The sequence below is a fragment of the Nannobrachium achirus genome (genome assembly GCF_963921795.1).
Source record: "Nannobrachium achirus genome assembly, chromosome: 1".
In the NCBI taxonomy this organism is placed as follows: domain Eukaryota; kingdom Metazoa; phylum Chordata; class Actinopteri; order Myctophiformes; family Myctophidae; genus Nannobrachium; species Nannobrachium achirus.
The window spans coordinates 17,016,125-17,038,164 of NC_137810.1; the positions used below are offsets into that span (position 1 = coordinate 17,016,125).

The following is a 22,040-nucleotide window of genomic DNA, read 5'->3' on the forward strand; positions in this document are numbered from 1 at the left end:
TATTGATGAGCTGGACCTGAACAAGACGCTTAAAAGCTCTTGCTTTGTGAGTGACAGGCAAACACACTACTTCAGGGGTCTTCAACAGGGGGTCCTCAGAGTTACTACAGGGGGTCCTCCAAATCTTCCAATCCTTTTAATAATTATTAACAACTTGAACCCTGTGTCCATTTTCTGAGAACTTTAGCCAAAAATAGCAGATCTACAAGCTCACAACGCCTCACGCTGCGAGGTGTAGTGAGCTTGTAAATCGGCTATTTTGGTATAGAGGGGGGAAAGAGCACACTAAGTACAGAGTGAAAGGTCAAGTTTATTACGTATTGAAGGTTCAAGTGGTTAAATATCTGAAAATACAAATTGACATGAATCCAAAATACACTGAGGATTGTGCTGTCAAACGATTAAACTATATTGAATGTATAAAAAGGTTGTGGGGGGTCCCTGCTTCATCTCTCTCTCTCAACAAAGGGGTCATTGGCCTGAAAACGTTGAAGACCCCTGCACTACTTTGTAAAATAGGGGAATAGCCACGGCCGAGGCTCCTGTCCATAGTGATTTTTGGATTGATGGTTGTTGACTCTTATGGCCTTTGATTTCTTTGTTAATAGAGATGAGACTCAACAACACTGCTGTTCTTGCGTTGTTATCCAGACTGCAGCCTATTATGCATTCATTCAATAGTATTTTACCGCCTGTCTACGTCATTACGTCAATGTTGAAGGCAGCACTAGACGAGAGCCTCAATCTTATGAGATTTCAGATCAAATTAAAATACATTGTAGGCACACAAATAAGTGTGCCTATGTATTTATAAATAAAATGTTAGTGGCTAAAACGATGCTACACAAAAGCTAAAAGGATAAATAAAAACTAAAAAAAACAAACAAAAATTATATTATTACTTAAAACTAAATTACTGCCAACAATTCTCAAACTAAATTTCTGCACACAAAGTGCTCACACATTACGGTAGTAAACTTAATACGTTTTAGATTTACACTACTATCTCATTGTTTCATTGCTGTGTGGGCCCATTTGCTGCTGGCGTACAAGTAGGCCATATACTATGGCCATAAGTGCACAAGGCGCAAGTTGACACCTGGACAGAGTGCAGTCTAGTTCTAAGACTCCTGCTGGACGTATCGTACCTCCTTAGCCCCCTTCCTGCCCTTGACAGAGCAGATGGAGAGACAGAGTCTGGCAGCGCGGGGGATGTCTGGGATATACATGTCATATGTCAGCCACTCATTCCACCTGCACAGACAGAGAGAGAGAAGAATAAACATGAGTACAACGAGGTGAAACCATTGCTAGGATCAGTGGTTCTCAATTTCAAGGACCCCCAGTTTGATATGCATTAGAGGCCTCAACTGTTAATAGAACTCTGAGAGTGTGCAAATGGAACTGAAGGGTCAGGGGTCCATAGACCTTATTCACACCGCGGCCATCTTGGATCACATGACCACATGGGGTGGCAGCCTGCATTACAAACCATCGTAAACAATGGAGCGATGGTCCCAAAATATGAGTTCTGTTCAACCAATTTCTTTTGACCAAAGTGACACATGGGCAGATGAAAACTTCTACATCTCCAAAAGGATGAAATAGAAGGGCTACACTACAGTAACTGGATTGATTACATCCACGGTAACAATATTCAAGTTAGGTTGCAACCTTAATGTGTACAAAGACTTGCTATCTGTGCAGTTCTTGCTCCGCCATCATATTAACTATTTGTTGTTAGATTGTTCCTGATTAATATGCAAAAATCACGATACCGTAAGTTAATATGATGGCAGAGCAAGCACTAGTCTGCACAGATACTGTAGCAAGTCTTTGTACAGAGTAACATTTCAACCTAACTGCCATGAATATTGTGCATGTACCATTCTATTTAATCCTTTTGGGGATGCTGACTTTGTCATCTGCCCATTTGTCGATTTGGTCAAAAGAAATCGGTGGAAGAGAACAGAATATTTTGGGACCATAGCTCCATTGTTTACAATGGTTTGTGATGCAGGCTGCCACCCCATGTGATCCAAGATGGCCGCGATGTGAATAAGGTCTATTTGTGCACTCTCTGAGATAAGCGCCATTCCCACTGGGCATGATAACTGTTAAGATAACTATAACTATACTATATCTTTTGAGCGGTGGTCACAACGCTCCTATACGTGGCCGTGTGTGTGGGTCTGTCTGTCTCCGTGTCTCCGTGTCTGTCTGTCTGTAGCCTGCAGTAACCTTTTCTGACCACACATGTTAAGGGAGGGGCGCTGTTGCACACACACACACACACACACACACACACACACACACACACACACACACACACACACACACACACACACACACACACACACACACACACACACCACCGCTCAGTTCACACGAGTGTGATTTTTTTTATAGTTGGTGTTAACACTGCCATCGACTTGGCTTAGAAGTTAGAACAAATTTAAAACGATATGTTTTAGTTAAATATTTATAGCTCAGTGCGAATGGCCCTTTACAGATCTGTAAGGGTCCATTTGGTTCGTAACTATCAATAATTTCTCGGGGGACCCCCCTGGAAGCCCCTCGAGGACCCCTGGGTGTCTGTCCACGGACCGACATGCCATTGATGTGACTATTACAAAGCAAAGATATCTGGTTCCTCGTGACTTAAATGCATGGGAATCCAGAGCACTAATCTGTTAACTCCCAACTTGTAGCAGTAGCACTGCTTGCCTGCTAAAATTAACCACATGAACCCTAGTGTCGCTATTCTGGTGTGAACATTTAGCAGAAATAGCTCTACTATCTAATAACTAAGGTCAACAAGCTCACAACAAAGTGAAGAGATGTGGTGTAAAGGGAGAAAGGAAGGGAGACATTATAGACCCCTGAACGTGTATAGGGTTTAAGTGGATAAAAGCGGTGACCTAATGGCAGTTGTGCTGAAGGATTTACCTGGGGTTGGAACAAGGGACTCGCTGCGTGTTGACGTTGTCACACATCTGCTCTCCTCCATGGTAGATTCCTGTCCTCACATAGATCTACAAGCAGAGAACAGAGACAATGAGAAGGACTATAATAGAATTACTACACAGTCAAATCCAGTGTATTAACACTTGCTTTATGTGTATTGCTACTGCTGCTGCTGCTACTACTACTGTAATACTGCTACTAATACTAATACTAATTTAACCGATGTAATTGATTATGAAATAATAGTTTTTAGTAAAATAATTGATTTAGTAAATAAAAATGTTAAAGTTAAAGGATTGTATATGGTTTGATGTGAAATGCAAGCTTATCATATAAACAAAATTATTGAGTTAGTTTAGTTAATTAGTTAGTTAGCCTACTCACTCACAATACAGTATTTGAACTTGGGAGGAGTTGAGGCCTTACATTTAGTCTGACTCAGATTCACAGATAAATATTGTGAAAACAGCTCATCTACTAGCTCGTAAGTCTCTTTCTTATAATATTTGACAATTTGGCCAATGTTTGACCAGTTTTTATAGTATAGTTTGTTGATTACCTTTGATGCCGTAATGGCCTTTTTTGGGGAGGTATTAAAAGGTCTCAAAAGTACTTAAATTACCAGACCTTATTTTTTTTTTAGTTATGCCTGCTTCCAGTCAAACAAACACAGGTTTGGTGAATTAATACTAAGGATTATTTCTAGGCTTGAATATTAGTGATATCTACTAATGTAGACTAATAGAATTCACATACATAAAAGATATCCTTCAGTACGTTGTTTGTATGTGTCTTTAAATACAGTAGCATAAATGGACCGTGAAGTTCCATATGCTGATAAATCTAATCTTCGCATATACAAAATATATTTTATAAATGCTTCGTTATTTGAAAAATCGCACCAGTGCGAAGTGAGCGTTGCAAATACGAACACACGTGTATATCTCCTTGTATGGGCCTTTCTGTCCGTGACGTCAGTTACTTTATGTGTACGAGCAGCACCTTGTACTAATACGGTTCGTACTAAAACAGACAGAGGGAGACGTAGGAGGGGTTTGCACCGCTCAAGAAGTGATGGATAGTTGCAGCTCTAGTTGTCACCTTGTCTATGTCCCGTATGTTGACGTTGACATATGTGGCACAGAGCACTCGTATTCGCAGGGTTCCGTTGATGGTCCACAGCGACTTGGCGGTGGCCTCGCCGTTCATGTAGGCCGTCGCTGTGGAGATGCGACGGGAGTAGGACGGCATGACAAACGTGTCCATGGGCAACTGGGTGTACAGGCTGTCCTTAGCCATTAGCATCAGGTTGGGCATCCTGCCCAACATGATGCAACTACGGATATACTGGGGAGGGGGGAGAGAGAGACAGAGGGAGGTCGGGAGAGAGAGATTGAAGCCATTCAAGGAAGCCGGGTACAAAAGATAGTTTCGAAAAGGTTTTGGAAAGCAGTGTGTGTGTGTGTGTGTGTGTGTGTGTGTGTGTGTGTGTGTGTGTGTGTGTGTGTGTGTGTGTGTGTGTGTGTGTGTGTGTGTGTGCGTGTGTGAGTGAGAACAATCCTGAGTGTTAATTGAGAATTAACCCTAAATGCTTCATGGACTGAGATCCACCGTGTTGTCTAACTAAATCTATACTTGGTCATTTTTTCCCCCCTTTTTTTCCGCCTCTAGGCCAAATCTGGAGGGAAAATAGATGCTATTTCTGCCTCTGCTATTTTAGCAGAATGCTCACCTATGTTCCTTTGATGTTTGCCTATTATCACATGCCAAGAACACGGACACTAGGGTGCATGTGGTCAACATATGAGGATCACACTGTGCAGCCAGTGACTTTATAATTAGAGCGAATGTGTGCATGTGTTGTTTGTATTTCATATATTTTGGGACGGGAGTGTGTGTGGTGTGCTGTGATGTGATGCAACTACTATACTGGAGGAAGAGACAAATTCAGAGAAAGAGCTATTACACAGGGAGGATGTGAAATGACCCAAAGTGTTAGGAAAAAGGGGTCGATCAGCGATACTGGAGCTTTGCACTGTGTGTATGTGCCAATGTTTGTGTCAGAGAGAGTGTCTGTGTGCGTGTGTGTGTGTGTGTGTGTGTGTGTGTGTGTGTGTAATGCAATCTGACAATGGATGGTGTGTGTGTGTGTGTGTGTGTGTGTGTGGGGGGGGGGGGTCTCTACTGCTGACTGAAATGAATGCAGAGGAAACAGTGATACCGTGTGTATGTTTACCGTGGACTGGCTGCTAGTACTGAATTTCCCCCTTGGGATAATAAAGGTATCTATCTATCTATCTAGATCTAGGGATTAAGTGGGGGTTTTTCAGTGGTGGAAAGTAACTAATTGCATTTACCCAAGTACAGCTCTGTACTTGGGTTTGCAATCTGTAATGCTTTTACTTTCAAATTATTTGAATTATTATTACAAAACATAAATTAACCAGTTCAGCTCTTTGGCTATTTTAAAGATAGCCGATCTACAAGCTCACAACGGGTCGCATGGCGATGTGGAACGTGTCGGTGTGTACCGGTGTCCCGTCAGTCAGCGCCTCCTACCCTACCTTGTACTGGCTGATGGGGTATTTCTCCAGCAGGTACTCGTCACAGCCACAGACTTTGAGGATGTATTTGCCCTGGTACTCCTGAACACACATCTTCAGCTGCTCTGGGGAGAGCAACATGCTTCGTGTCTTCTTACGGATGGCCTCGGCGATCACCTACAGTACGGGACACATAACATACCGCTTGAAACAGCGTTCTCTCTCTGGGCCGCGAGGACCCCCACATGATATGAAAAACACTACGATTTGATTCAGAACGGGTACATATTACTGAATATTATTATTTTATGCTTTAGCTATTAACTCATTCCCTGCCAGGCCCGATAGTCCCGAGATTATTCCAATGTCTTTCCCCGCCAGGCCCGATAGTCCCGAGAATTAAAAAAAATAAAAATAAAAATAAAATAAAAATTTCAAACCAAAAATGGAGTAGGCATGATAGCAATCGCGAAATTGCATGTTTAACCCCCATAGCAACCCCATCTTTCAAGCATGGCAGCCATTTTGGCAGCCATCTTTGTTAAACATAGTGGCTGTTATCTCATGAATGCCTGAACGGATTTCCATTCGGATTTTTTTGTTTGAAAGCTGTGAGCAATGTGGACACACGTGGTGCATTATCTAGGCATGGGTGTGCATGATCCGTGCACACCCAATTACATGGAAGTCTATGGAGACGAATGGCAGGTGGGAGTACGGAGGTATGTTAAAATGGCGGTCAATGTGTTAAAAAATAGCAGATATACAAGCTCACAGCGCTGCACCGAGTGCCGCGCTGCGAGCTTGTAGATCTGCTATTTTTGAAAGATCTATAAGTGATTCTACAAGTGTCTTTTGAATCCTTATAAGACTTTTTGAAAAACCTATGTTTGTGTGTCAGCAATCTGGCTATAGCCATCGTCAAGGTCCGTTTCACTTAACTGGAGCTCAGTTGGTCTGTTCTTGAGAGACTACTATGTCAGTGGTTCTCAAACCTTTTCATGTGAAGGACCCCCAAAATGATATGAATTTGTCCACGGGCCCCCATCTCAAAATATTTAATTCCAGGGACCACCCAGAAGCAAAATCTTTCAAAAATAGCAGATCTACAAGCTCGCAGCGCGGCTGTGAGCTTGTATATCTGCTATTTTTCACTGGTTAAAGCAGATAACGTTAATATATTTTATATATTATTAGAAACATTCTAACACGTGTTATTATCAGTGTTAACTCTTCCAGACCTGTTCAGGCACACAGTCATGGTTGATCTTCAGAGTGTACTTCTGTTTGTCGTTGTTTGGAGAAACAATCACCCAGATCACTACTATAATCTGACCTACAGAGACAGACACATCGGAGAGGAGAAAACAGGTGAAAAGTAATTAGATTAATAGCATACCTGTAACACTTTTCCTAAATACGCTTCAAGTCGTAAAATAAAAAGAAACAAAACGAGCAGCTATTTCAAAGGAATGACAGCTGCAGACTCCATTAACATCCAGAGCTCATTAAGGAGTATTGTCTTAAAATGACAATAACAAGTGGCTCAATACATTGATTAACTGATTCAAAGAATGTCCAGGAGTGCCTGCTTCTTGTTTACATTTCCTTCTGCTCTCCTTGTCTTTGTTTTGCTTGTACTTTTCCTAAGTAACAATCAAGGTTCATGAAAGGTAGAAACTGGTGCAGGCCAGGGCACACGAGCTCCGCGCTCCAGAGGGCTCTTGTCCCACTCGCTCGTCACTCTGGTCGGCCACCGGGCCGCTACCCGCCGCTCCGTAGCTCAACTTGATTTTCGTATCTCTCGCTCCGCGCTCGCTCCACGCTCCGCTCAGGGTCGTCAATCAGAGTCAAAAAAGTAGTTTGCTACCATGTCCGAAACACTTTCTCCTTTGCCAGTGTGTTCCCAACACAAATGCCTGCGGTAACGTGAGCCTCGGCTTTGATGGCGACTTGGAGAGCTGTTCACTCAGCACTGTTTTGTTGGAAACATGCGGCGCATGGCCCCAACAGGATCGGCTCGGAGCGGAGGAGGGTCGGTGCACAGACACATTATAAAAGTCGCTCGCTCACGCTCAACTAAAAAACGGCTCGCTCCGCTCCCAGCACCACTCGCGCTCCACTCCGCTCGTATGCCCTGGTGCAGGCCCACATCTACAGTATATTGTGTAAGAGCAGGGATTTTTATGTGAAATAAGTGGGCGCCATATGTCCAACATAAGAATACACCTAATAAAAACACCAGAAATATGACACACATTCAAATCAAAGACGTGCCAATCTTGGATCTCACATTGTACCAGCATTAGAACCAGAGAGTGGCAGTGCAGCTGTGGTCTACAGCAGTGGTTCTCAACCTTTTCAGGCTGCGACCGCCAAAATAATCATATTTTAACTGGGGACCCCCCCCACCCTGCACAAACACTTGGAATTGTTGGCATTACATTTAGTTTGACTCGATCTATTCCATTGTGCGAGGCATTGTGAGCATGTAGATCTGCTATTTCTGCCTCTAATATTTGACAATTTTACCAATGTTTGACCAGAGGTACTAAAAAGGTATTTAAAGTCCTTAAATTGTCACTTTAGAAGCCTGTAAACACTTATACTGCATGTTGGTCTGTTTACTGTTGAGTGAGAAAACAACGTTTACATTTAGCTAAACATCTGGGGACCCCCCCAAAATAATTTGGGGATCCCGACCCACAGGTTGAGAACAACTGGTCTACAGTACCTTTGTCCAGTTTGCTGTAGATGTGTTTGGGCAGTTCCTGGCCTGACTCTATGTTGGGTGGGTAGACGTAGATGGCTCTGCTGTGGGGACCGTTGGCATCTCTCAGCTCCACTGAGTCTTTGCACACGTTTAGGATGTTTCTCCTGAAGTCCTGAACCTCAGGGTCCTTCACCAGGTCAAACTCACACACTGGCATTCCAATGGCGAAACCTTACACAACACACAGTACACGCCAGGGTGTGTTTAACATATAGAACTAAATAATATGAAACTCATTGAAATAGTACTACAGTTGTCTTCAATTTTCAATTTAGGCATTTAGCAGACGCTCTTAATCCAGAGCGATTTGCAGCAAACAAGGACAACACAAGGTAATACATCAAATGCATAGAAATAGTGATGTTCGCAGTACAGCAAAAACAATGCTAAACAACAAAGTCAACATGAATTCGCCAAAGAACTTGGAGCACTCGGTAAGAACACGGCCAGCGCAATTGCTCTTACGTTCAGGCCTTATTCATTGTGGTCAAAATGTGTTTTTGAGCGGAGGTCACACCGTCTCCATAGCGTGGCCGTGTGCGTATGTGTGTATCCGTCCGTGTGTGTCTGTCTGTCTGTCTGTATGTAGCCTGAGCCAGGCCTGCAATACCGTTGAGTGACCAGAGAGGTGCTGTTGAGCAGCCTTGAAATGTACATGCATGCACGCTAGGGTTTTTCGATTAATCGATTTTTAATCGAAATCGGGATTTCTTCCTTTGGACGATTTAAAAAATAAGAAATCGTCAAATCGAGTTTCACTTTAATTAGGGTAATTCTTACTCATTGGAGCCTTGCAAGGGGCAAAACGTACACAGCCCGGTCCTCCTAAAGCAGGACGACAAGGTCCGACACCAAATTAATACAAATTTCTCTCTGATGTGTCATTTCTTTGATGCACATGCAGCGCACGTCAGACTGTGTGCTGTGGCAGAGCTCACCACAGCACAGCGCTCACTCGCGCTGGTACAGGCAGCTAACAGAACAAACGCTGCTGAGCTGGTAAACTTAGACCCTACTTGTTGTTGTAGTTTGAAAGAAGCTTATTAATTCTGTGTTACCCACCTACTGTAGTCCTACTGTCCCTGTCACTGTGTTAATTTAGCGTCGGGAGACTCAGGAAGCAAAGCGCTTCGCCTCCGTTTACAATCAATCAACATCTCCGTGCATGAGCAGTGCAGGGGCGGCCTTAGCTATTTTTTCACCCGTTTCACCAGCCTCCAAGAGCTGGCTTGTTTTGGCTGTTTTGTCACTCACTATTGATAATGAAACACTAAGGACGCTAAGTTAACTTCTGTATGTGATTGTTGCGCAACTAAAGTTATTATTATTAGTATTACCCTTATTGTTTTATTACATTTTGCTATTTGGCTATATACAAAAATAATAACAATAAAACAATAATTAAAAAAAATATATTTCCTTGCATTTTTTACATATTTTTTAACATAGTTGAAACAATGTATTATTCTTTTACCAAAAAATCGAAATCGTAATCGAAAATCGACTTTTCTGAGAAATAAATCGAGATTTTATTTTTAGGCCACATCGAACAACCCTAATGCACGCGCGTGCACGCACGCACGCACACACACACACACACACACACACACACACACACACACACACACACACACACACACACACACACACACACACACACACTTGAAATTAATGGACACCACCGCTCAGTTCACACTGGTGTGATTATTCTTCTGTGTTTTACATTGTTTTTTGGAAGATATTAAACACTGAAAATGTGAAATCTCTTACTAATGCTATTTTTCCAGTTCAGCTGCACAAGAAAATCCTCCCTGTTTTAGAAGCCTTTAGGATTACACCCTGTTACAATGTCATTATCATTGGTAAGCTGCCCAGCTACAGCTACTGCTAGGAGCCAGATAAATATAACAGAGAATTTGAGGCCACATTAGAACTAGAGAGTTCACACTGTTGAGAAGCTTGGAGTAAGCATGGAGTAATACTAGTAAGACGCCTCAGGGCGACATGCGAGGGCGAGGGCGCGCCATGTCTTGGCCATCTGGCCAGTGATGTATATCGGACCAGTTACCCATACAGTATATAGAGACCCCTGGTACCCATATATGGAGATCCATGGAGATATGCTGTGAGACCCCAAACATGACTCAATTATTCGTTATGTTTTGCACACACACTCCTTGGCTGCCAAACCACAACCTCCACCCCTCATTTCTCACATGCCCCTCTTCTAGCGCCACCATCAGGCCAATTTTTGCAAAACACATCTTTAGACTCTGCTCCTATGGATTTTGGCCTAAAATCAAGCAAAAATTGCAGTACACAGTATCTCTTAAGTCATGTCATCAACATGGATCTGTCCCATTTCACATATTCCCTCCTGATTGGCTACGATTGCCTTCTAAAGTATGTGTATGTGACGTGGCGGGCGCTTATCTCCCGATTAGGGAGTCTTACTGGTACATACAATCCCTTATATGCCCATACATGGAGATCCCTGTCTGAACCAGCCACACAGATATGGGCTGTCTTCCTCCATATACGGGCATTCCCATATGAAGTATTGATGACATCAGGGATCTCCATATATGGGCATAAAAGGGATCTGTTGTGGTTCCCATGACATCACAACATACAATACCTTTTATGCCCATACATGGAGATCCCTATCTGAACCAGCCACACCATGTCTTGGCCATGGCCCATATAATATATGTGTGGTGTACAGTGATATACAGTATATCGATGACATCAGGGATCTCCATATATGGAGGGGATCGCGCCTGAACATGACGTGGACGACAATGGCAGAAATCGATGCGTCAACGAAAAACCCGCCTTGGAGTTCACCTGTGATGTCACAGTGATGTGTCAGGGCAGCGTGATTATGGATCCCACTGGGAAAGATGTATAACCACGCCCCGGACTCATTTTTGAAGCTTGTGATTGGCTGAACCGGACGTAGGGAGCGCTCCGTTGTAGTCACTTGGACCGCGCAAGGTGCACCAAAACCCAATTATCATTGCGTTTATCGTGCGCTTAAATAGAACGATTGCATTCACCACGGCTTCGTAACTCGCGCGGCGCTCTTCGCGGGCACTCGCGCCTGCAGCGCTCGGGCGCGAAGAGCAGGACCAAGGTCCGCTGGCCTTCGCGCCGCTTGCAATGTCGTGGACAATAACTGTGAAAACGAGCGCTCTATGCCGTTTCCATCCATCTTTCCCAGTGGGATCCATAATCAGGCGTCAGGCGAACCACAGTTCCATCCATCTTTCCCAGTGGGATCCATAATCAGGCGTCAGGCGAACCACAGTGTCAGGCGTTATAGACAGAGATACGGACAAGCTGTGACCATTCACATACTAAACTGCGACCTACGGTCGCAATAATTGGACTGTCAATGTTTTGTTTTGTTTTTTTAACATACATAGCTTATACCACTGGGGAACTTCAGTTTCAGCTTTACCCTGCTGAGTGATGCCCACAGAGAAGGGAGGAGGGGGGAGCAATTAGGGGTTTAAGGAGTAGTTCACCCCCCAAACTTTACTTTTTTCTATTGCTTTCTCATGCCATAAAGACTTGAGTTCAATAATATTTTTTTGTATTTGTCAAATTCCTAAGACAAAAATGTGATTATAGTAAATGTACCCCCATTGATTCCGGATGGGGACCCACATGCATGGCCCTGAATGGGGACCCAAATGCATGGCACTGGATGGGGAAACCGTCAGGGTACGTTTACAATAATACATTTTTTGTCTTAGGAATGCGACAAAAAACGAAAAATATTATTGAAGTAAAAAGTCATTTTGGGGGTGAACTACTGCTTTACGTGTCTTGCTCAGGGACACAATCATACCTGGGACCTCCGAAGTCCTAGGCAGGCTCACTAACCATTCAGCTATGGTTGCCCCAATGTTGCTACTGGCTGTATTGTGTGTGCATGAGACAATACACAACTTGAATTTAAGTGAGTTAGCATAAAATGAAAAGTAAATTAAGCAATGGGAAATATATTGTTCCTGGTTGCCACTGCCAGTCACTGCAAAGGCGCACAAAAGAGAATACTGATTCACCTCTACCAAGTCCACATGGTCAGATGTGCACAGCACAAGCTTGACCTGATATTTTTTATCCAGCAAAGTTATGGAATCCATGTGACGTTGGTGGAGTAGCCGCAAACAGAACCCTGCACACCACCCACCTTCACTTGCTCAATGTGAAGAAACTTTCATTTAAAAATGCAACGTTTTGGTACCAAGAACTAGGATGGCTGAGGAGTCGCATTATTATTGTCAATCATCCGGCAACTCATCATATTTTGCAATTGTATACTTTTTTTTCCTTTCTTAAAAACAATGAGATAAACATACCAGTCCGGTATACCGTACTATCAAGAAACAAAACATTACAACAAAAGACACTGTGACGTGAATAGACAAACTACTCAAAGTCGCGTTTTTTAAAAACGTTTTCTTCTTTATTGAGCTAGTGAAGATGGTGTGCGGGTGTCTGTTCTTTGAAATGGCTTCCATGTGAGAATGGGGCTTAATATTAACAGAGGGACGCGTCTTACCAATCTCTCTGTTGAGGATCTTCTCCTCCCGGTTGCCAACAGGTTCGATGACCTTGAGAAAGGGCTGGAAGAGTCGAAGGTCACACAGCCTTCTGGTCTCATCATAGAACTCCTCTCGTTCTGCTTCCTGCAGCAACGAAAAACAAGAACGTTTTTAAACAAAACAATGTCTAGATTAATTGACATGTATATTGTAAAAATCACACCCAATGTGAAGTGAGCGGTGGTCGTGCTTGCATAACGTCTTCAATTGGTAATTGGTGATGTAATACAGGCTACACACACACACACACATTGCTATGGCAAAACGCTGAGGAAAACACATTGCTATGGCAAAACGCTGAGGAAAAAGACTAGGATATAAGTCTAGGATGTAATTGGTGATGTAATATGGCTACACACACATATTGCTATGGCAAAACGCTGAGGAAAACACATTGCTACTGTATGGCAAAACACTGAGGAAAAGTGGCTACAGATAGTGGCTACAGATAATTGGTGATGTAATATGGCTACACACACACACACACACACATTGCTATGGCAAAACGCTGAGGAAAATGCATTACTATGGCAAAACGCTGAGGAAAAGTGGCTACAGATAGTGGCTACAGATAATTGGTGATGTAATATGATGTAATATGGCTACACACACACACATATTGCTATGGCAAAACGCTGTGGAAAACACATTGCTATGGCAAAACGCTGAGTAAAAGTGGCTAAAGACACACGCACAGCCACTCTTAGGAGTGGTTTACCACCGCTGAATAAATGAATGTAGTGCTAAAACTCCCTACCTGTGTAACACTGACAAAGATGTAGGAGGTCTCCTCCTGGAGGAGGTGGTGGAGAGGGTATTTTCTGGCCTCCTTGAACAGGTCATGTTTGATGGTTATGAGCGTGGCCTCACGGAGACACTCCAGTGTCAGGATCATGCCGTTGGGCAGCAGGCAGTCAACCAGGATCCTACAGGGAAGCAACATAGCAGAAAAGAACTTTAATGGCTGGCCATAGAACACCGAACTATCTTATTTTCTCATTCTCAGTCATCACATTATTGTTGTTATGATAATATGATGAACAAAAAAAGAAGATATATCTTAACACATCTGGTGCCAACCCTGAGTTTCCCGAGTTTGGGCCGTTTTTGAAGATTTCTTTCTTTTTTTTTTTCAATTTTTTTTTTTGGACCTCCAGAAAAGTATTAGGCATGATCGCGATCGCGAAATTTCATGTTTAACCCCCATACCAACCCATTCTTTCAAACATGGCAGCCATGTTTGTTTACATCTGAAGAAAACATAATGGCTGCTAAATCATGAATGCCTGAACGGATTTCCAAGCCGATTTTTTTTTTGAAAGCTGTGAACAGTGTGCACACACGTGGTGCATCATCTAGGCATGGGCGTGCACGATCCGTGCACTATAAATTACATGGAGGTCTATGGAGATCATGGCATCGCGGGACATTGAAGAGAAAAAATTATTGCAACATAAGTGTTAAAGACACCAACGACCTTCCAACAATAGTCCAAAAACGTATTTGCTACCACCAAAATTAAGAGAAACTTGTTTGACAAAGGCCATTTCTCATTTCCATTTTTAGCGTTTCATCAAGTTTTAAGAGCCATTATAGCGATACAACGGCAGTTAATTACCGTATATTTCCAAATAATCGCCCAGGGGCAAAAAGACACCGAAGACCGTTTTACGCATCAACTGCCCATTCAAATGGATGCAAATAAGTATAGCGCAAATAGCCGCCCACGCCGATTTTGCGAATTAAGCGCCCGGGCTACTATTTGGAAAGATACGGTAGTTCAACAGTGGCACATCATCATTGGAGATGGGTGTTTCCTTCCATAAAATAAGACTCTCATAGATCATATACAGTACAATCACACATGGTGTCATTATAAAACACAGGTGACGGCGATCCTTCTAATTAAGCCAAACAAATCTCGTAATCAAATGCATGGTAGGTACAACATGGCAACAGGACACCACAGGACATTTGCATGTCAATGAATGTAGTGAGCTCTACCTGGGAGGCATCAGGTGGATGCCCCATAGCTCCCCTGAGGATGGCCGGGGAGGCATCTTTGTCTGTCCCTCAGCTCACACACACAGAGCAGAACCTGAATAGACAAGAGACACACTGTCACAGCGTTTGTGTGTTGAGGTTCACAGTGGAAACTAGGGGCTGTACACATCCTGTAAGTACATAATGAACCTGTCTGTGTGCTTTGCAGCTTATTAACTAAAACAAATATGTAATTTACAAAAAAACTGTTGCACAAGCATGAAACAAGTGCTTAGCTGAGAGGTGAGTGAATAGCAGATATACAAGCTCACAGCGCGGCACCGAGTGCCGTGCTGCGAACTTGTAGATCTGCTTTTTTTTAATCTTGAACATTTTTAGTATTTTTGACCCGATTCTGTAAATGTCTTCTGAAACTTTCTAAGGTCAGTGGTGCTCAACCCTTTTCATGTCAAGGACCTCCAAAATGATATGTATTTGGCCACGGACCCCCAGTTGGAGATTTTTATTTTTATTTATTGTGAAATTATCCTGCGCCATGCACTGGGATCAATTCGCCGTTTATTTGCTGAGCTGCATATACGCTACCATTTAGTCCCTCTATAATTAGTAAACGGACCTGTAAATAACGTACTTGATGCAGTCTTTTTTTTTTCTCACAAGGCGGAGCAGGAGCCTATCTCCTGTTTCTGTAGAGTGACGTGGCTCGGCTGGATGTACCGTACAAGTACATCCCCTAGCCATGATGTACAAGTACACCCCCTGGATATGATGCTATGTCGCTGGGAGTTAACGCCAATCCAACTCTTGATGTAGGATGCCAAGCAGGCCAGGGAAGCGTAAGGTACCTTTTTAATAGTTTTTGGTTAGGTATGACCCAGCTGGGGGATTGAACCCTAATCTCCCAATCTCACGTGACTCAAACCACAAAGCCACTGAGCTAGTTACTGAGCTATATCCAATGTATGTAATATAACATATACTAAAGCGGAAATAGTGGCTTCAAATCTGGCACATACTAGTAGATATTACATTTGACCAAAAAAGAAAATTAAGAAAGAACTAAACAAAAACAAACCTTGCTAATGAGAACCTACTTTAGCAACGACACTACTACTATCACACTAGGACTCTCCCCCCAAAATACCCACCCCAGAGCCTTCTAGATCTATGAATTGCAATATTGTATGAGATGGAGTACTTCTACACCTTCAGAAACCCAGTGTGCTTGTTCCTGGATCTCAAGTTCATCATTGTGAAGCAACACTTGCCAGAAATGCTGCCTGGAAAAACAAAAAAACATTCTACCCCTGTTTTTGGTCACCAAGGTCATTGAACTTTCTGCCAGGCACTAGGAAAATATCTGGGTGTCTGGGGACATCAGACAGTGGTTCAACTCTTTTAGATACCCAGTTCAGACTCATCACTGACTATGACCACAACAACACCACAGTTACTCAATGACAGATTATGACACGCTTTGAGTCATTATCATGACACAAAGCGTGTGAGTGAACTGACTCAGAACATTACAACACCATGTTTTGACTTGAATCTCAGCCATAAACAATGCTGATGAATGTCACAATATTAAGAAGAACACAGGAATGAGAATTACAAATCTAGTCATTCTCTCACTGATTTACTTGGAGCTCTCATCTTGTGCCCAGAGATTTATTAATCACTATGGTATTTGAAATAGAATAAACCCCCCACTAAGGCAGTCTAGATAAAGGATGGGAAGGGAATTATCTAGCCAGGATTAACTGACTCAAGCTGCTGAATAGTGACTCAAAGGTTGAATATAGCCTGCTTGAAAGTGTAACCTTCATGTATCTGTCGCGTATCTGTTTGCCATCAACAGTCAATGAGGGACCAGCATTCCTGGTGACGTCACCAACAACAAGTGCGACTTGATATACCAGTAAGACTCCCTAATCGGGAGATAAGCGGCCGTCAGGTCGCATACACAAACTTTAGAAGGCAATCGTAGCCAATCAGGAGGGAATATGGGAAATGTGACAGTTCCATGTTGATGATATAACTTAAGAGATACTATGTACCGCTTTGTGTGATTTTAGGGCAAAATCTGTTGGAGCAGTGTCCAAAAATGTGTTTTGCAAAAATCGTCCTGATGGTGGCGCTAGAAGAGGGGAATGTGAGAAATCTGGGACGGAGGTTGTGATTTTCCATCCAATTTGCGTGATTTTAGGCCAAAATATGAAGGAGCAGTGTTCAAAAACGTGTTTTGCAAAAATCGTCCTGATGGTGGCGCTAGAAGAGGGGCATGTGAGAAATCAGGGGCGGAGGTTGTGATTTGCCATCCAAGTTGCGTGATTTTAGGGCAAAATCTGTAGGAGCAGCAAGGCGCGCTCTGCTGACGCACAAGTAGACCATACATGGCCACGAGTGCTAAAAGGCGCAAGTTGGCACCTCGACAGAGTGCAATTTATTTTGCACCTGTGTCCATAACTTGGACACAGACAAATAGGCTAGTTTATACTGTATTGTGAGTCACATTGTACCAAATAATATAGTCTTAATATAAACTTACTCCCTGTACTGTAGTGACGTGTGTGTGTGTGTGTGTGTGCGTGCGTGCGTGTGTGAGCGTGTGTCCAGTCCATTGTCCACTGTTGTTTTCTCATCAAAGTATCTGACACGAGACATGAAAGAGAGAATATAAGTAAAGAAGCCCACTCATAACGGTATAATTGCGACCATAGGTCGCAGTTTAGAATGTGAACGGTCACAGCTTGTCCGTATGTATTGTACACGTATCTCTGTCTATAGCGCCTGACACTGTGGTTCTATGTGTTTGTCGCTCTGACATCACTGTGATGTCAGGGGAACCACTCTTAACAGAATGGGTTTGCTGCTCTGACATCACACTCTGGCTTCACTGTGATGTCACACTAACAGAATCCCTTTATGCCCATATATGGAGTTCCCTGATGTCATCAATATTAAGCCTATTTCTAACAGGACTTCATATGGGAATGTCCATATATGGAGGCCACAACGGCCATATACGACACTAACGGCTGGTTCTACAGACAGGGATCTCCATGTATGGGCATAAAAGGATACAGCATATCTCCATATACAGTACATGGATCTCCATATATGGGTACCAGGGGTCTTGTCTCCCTATATGGGTAACTGGTCCAATATACATCACTGGCCAGATGGCCAAGAATTGGCGCGATAGGATTCGATTCAAGTGATTAGTAACTATTTAGCAAAGAAATTAAATCTGTGTGAAACACATAATTATGGACAAACCGCACCTTGACATGAACACAGAAATTACACACATTTATCGATAGAACAAGAGTATCTATATGGAATGGAAAAGTAATTAGACCCCCAAGTACTCCATACAATTGATAATTTGCATTGCAAAATGATTCGATACTGATTATTTGCATTATAAAACGATACGATACAAAGCCAAACTGTGCGATATTTTGCTGTTTGCATATCGATATAGTAGATCGTTGCAAATTAAAATAGTCCTTATCATGTAATGTGCGAGAATATTTTAAATTATCAATTTCAAATCAACGGAGCACCTATTTATTTTGCCAACTTGGAGTTACATAGGTACTGTAATCTCTCAAGACAGATTCTGTGCTGTGCAGAGAAAAGAAACAAAACAGAGAGGACGCTGTTTTTCCTTTCTCTCTTTTTTTTTTTTTTTACGATGGGTTCCCAGATTGCATGCCAGGTAACTAACTACACGCCCCAAACCTGTACCAAAGTGTAATCGCACTTTCATAAACTTCAGAACTCGTTGTATTACTGCATGGTGTCAACCTGTTCACTGAGCTTGCTACTCAACTGAATCATCGCTCGTCACCAACAACCTTTATCAGAGGTAAACACTTAAGGCCATATTGAGGGTCTACTAAATTCACAACGTTTCTGCCATTAATTAAGCCGCTCCCTTACCAACTGGTCTCCAGAGGGCTTGTGTTATAATGCTGCCTTGTTATACAGAAGCCAATTGTGTGAACACTGTGGCTGTCTTGCATTCAAACAATGAGGAAACAGTGGGGTGAGAAAGGCAGTAAGAATAATCAGGCCTGGCAAAACAGTCAATCCTGAACCACAACACATATTATGAATATGAATTAACTTAAGGTTCACAGTGTCTTAAGAAGGCTGCTACAGCAACAGCAGAGGTAATGGGGGAGATGTTTTATCTCTTTGGTAATACAAGTGCTGAAATGTGTTGTCCAGCACAGAAAACACTACTTACTTACTTACTTAGGCCCATCGCTCCCAGTGGAGCATTAATCTCTGGTGGAGCATAGGCCATCTACGACTCTTCTCAGAAAACAATAACAGCTCCTTTATTCCTCCTCACACCCATTTCCATGTTTTAAATATTGCGAGGTTGTGACCAGGATGAAAGAGCGAGGAGAAATGTACAGTAAAGAGGGGTAACTACGCAGGAAAACAGGATCAATGAGTATTTAAGAACATAAACAAAATAGAAAGCGACAAACAAGCCCTGGGTTTGAACAAATCGCCCACTGAGCAGTGACCTAATCTGTGGCCCTGATCAGGATGCAGCAAACCCCGAAGGGACCAAGAGGAAGCTTCCCCACAACACAGGATGTGGGGTTGAGGAAACACTGGCCTAGACATGAGTCCGCTTTCAATGCTGAAATGCAACTAGGCAAGCGCTGGCAGGTTGTCAGTTGTCACATCAAAAGGAAGCTAAGATTCAGCTAAGTAAACACATAATATGTGGTCAGTTGTTTCACACTCAACAACAAAACTATCTTGTCTAAACAAAATGAGAAACTGTTGTTTTACTTGGTCAGGAAAATTGGTTCAATGATGTTCGTTTTCAATAACAGCTTGATAAAAAAAGTACTTTTGCAGGCCAAGCACTGAGCAGACACTCAATGTTTTGTTTGTGTGATGGGGAAAGGAAGTGTGCATGGTTAGTGGAATTGTCTGTGTGTATGTGATTACTGTACCTCCTACTTTGATGGTGTGACAGTTCCACCCTTCATGTTTCAATCCATCTCCACGCAGCCTGTCACTGCAATGACGTATGTTGAAAGAAAGGACGAGAAATTAAAACGCATACATTTAAAACAAACAGTGCATATTTACTTGGAGTTATTCACACTATAGGCAGCAAGCTAGCTGGTTTGGTTCCAACACTATACTCCCAATTATCTTATAGTGAAACTTAAGCGACAGAGAAGAAACCCAACCATTTACATATTGCAATTCCACAGTTTCTGGGCTTACATGTTTAGACATATAACGGATAGAACAGGTATAGGGGCTAGCTTGCTATATAGCTCAACAGCTAACGGCTACCTTGGCATCCCCATCCTCGTTTAAAAGGAATCACACTTCCCTCACCCACAACAAACAAGCCCAGCGCTATAGTGAGGGAACCACCATCATCATCATTTCACAGAGACGCTGACCTTCTAGGCTGGCATCCACTAAGTGGGAACGGCTCAAGATGGTCTGAAAAGCCCGTTGGTTTCGACAGCTAGCCCGGCTATACACTGTCTATACACGGTTGGGCTGCTGCTGATTCCCCCGGCACCAGCCAGGCAGCCCCGGATCGGTGTCTGCTGCGTGCTGTCCGGATAGATCCGTGCCGGGTGTATAAGCGCTACTCCATGGCGACGACGGTCCCTCCTGCCCCGTGCATGGTCATCATGAATGACAGATTAACGGAACGGAGGCTCGAGCCATAGAGCGTGTGCCGTCCATTCGGCGGGGGGGCCGGGCCGTCCGTCCGTCCGTCCCGGGGAGGAGGAGGGTGTGTTGACAGCGGCAGTGCTGGGAGCAGAGCAGACAGGCTGGACAACTTGTCCTCTTGCGACAAATGCAGAGGCATAGGCAGCAGCCACGCTGTTGTCTGCGCGCTCCGGGCGCGCAAACCCGCACGCACGCGCGCAAACCCGCACGCACACACACACACACACACACACACACACACACACACACACACACACACACACACACACACACACACACACACAGTGGCGACTGTGGCGTCAGTTCAGCAAAACCTAAGGTATGGCAACATGACTGGTGTCTTGCACGCGCACCCTCGCGCGCGTGCAAGACACCAGTCATGTTGCCATACCTTAGCAACAGGCGCGATGAAAAGTACATTTTATTATTTCCCCCTGTAGCCAAGGTATGCTGCCATAGCTTGCCATACCCAATTGACGCCTCTGGCGCACACAGTCACACGCACACACACACACACACACACACACGCACACGCACACGCACACACGCACACGCTCACGCGCGCAAGCGCACGCAGTGTAGGGAAGGGAAAGGGAAGGCGCAGCAGGGGCGATACTTCTGTAGATGTTTATACAGATGGACGATCCCTCAAAATGCAATGATGATGCTGGGTGCTATTAATAGGTAGACTATCAGAGCAATAATAATGTCCCCCTCCTTGCAGGCACCACGGCACCTGTATGACGCTCACAATGTTTATTTCATCCATTATAGTTTTCTGTTGCAAGTGCAGCTTCTGTCTAATGCTGTCATATTCACGTGTAATTACCCTTTTGAAAATGCCGAGCACATTTGCCCACTTGCCACATTTGAATTTATTTACAATTTCAATTCCATTTGACTTTAATATAGGTGCATATCATTGGTCCAGATATAACTATAGCCTATGGGCAGGAGCAAGTGTAACATATTACAATGTGCTTTGTACATTGTAGACCTACAATGTACAGTGTGCATTACCAACCACCTATGCAAGCAGCAGTGCTATCGAAATTGGACTGTACCAACATCACGAGAACGTCTAAAAGCCTTGTTGTATTTACTTGATCATAAGAACGTCAATTGCTCAACATTGTACGGGATGTGCGTCAACTTTATTAGCGCAAACACAATGGCGTTGCCTTCATAAGTTCCGTCTGAGAGAAGCCGGTAACGTAACGTTTATTTCAGACTCTCCTATGTTTTTTCCTGCACCGGGGATCCCCCCCCCTCCTCCCGTCGTGCGATGAAAACCCTTGGATCCGTGGCCAATGGTTTGGACCATAGGCTGCTGCTTTGGCCGCTTGATTTTTGGAGAGAGAGGGAGAGAGAGAAGTTGGCGAAAGGGATGCGACTGTG

At 43.5% G+C, this 22,040-nt stretch overlaps 1 protein-coding gene across 1 annotated transcript in view; it reads right to left on the reverse strand.

The window, feature by feature from the left end:
• The window catches only part of LOC308285097 (phosphatidylinositol 4,5-bisphosphate 3-kinase catalytic subunit alpha isoform-like), a gene marked incomplete at its 3' end in the record, with an annotated part of 37,260 nt that extends 22,296 nt beyond the window's left edge, over nucleotides 1-14,964 (reverse strand). The window contains exons 1-9 of the mRNA XM_080725816.1: nucleotides 14,904-14,964; nucleotides 13,657-13,825; nucleotides 12,857-12,983; nucleotides 8,245-8,454; nucleotides 6,752-6,846; nucleotides 5,532-5,687; nucleotides 4,069-4,314; nucleotides 2,950-3,035; nucleotides 1,149-1,254 (exon numbers count right to left, since the gene is read on the reverse strand). Coding sequence (XP_080581942.1) covers nucleotides 1,149-1,254; nucleotides 2,950-3,035; nucleotides 4,069-4,314; nucleotides 5,532-5,687; nucleotides 6,752-6,846; nucleotides 8,245-8,454; nucleotides 12,857-12,983; nucleotides 13,657-13,825; nucleotides 14,904-14,959 — 1,251 coding nt within the window. The 5' untranslated portion in view covers nucleotides 14,960-14,964. The remainder of the gene's footprint in view (nucleotides 1-1,148; nucleotides 1,255-2,949; nucleotides 3,036-4,068; nucleotides 4,315-5,531; nucleotides 5,688-6,751; nucleotides 6,847-8,244; nucleotides 8,455-12,856; nucleotides 12,984-13,656; nucleotides 13,826-14,903) is intronic.
• Between the last annotated feature and the right edge of the window lie 7,076 nt (nucleotides 14,965-22,040).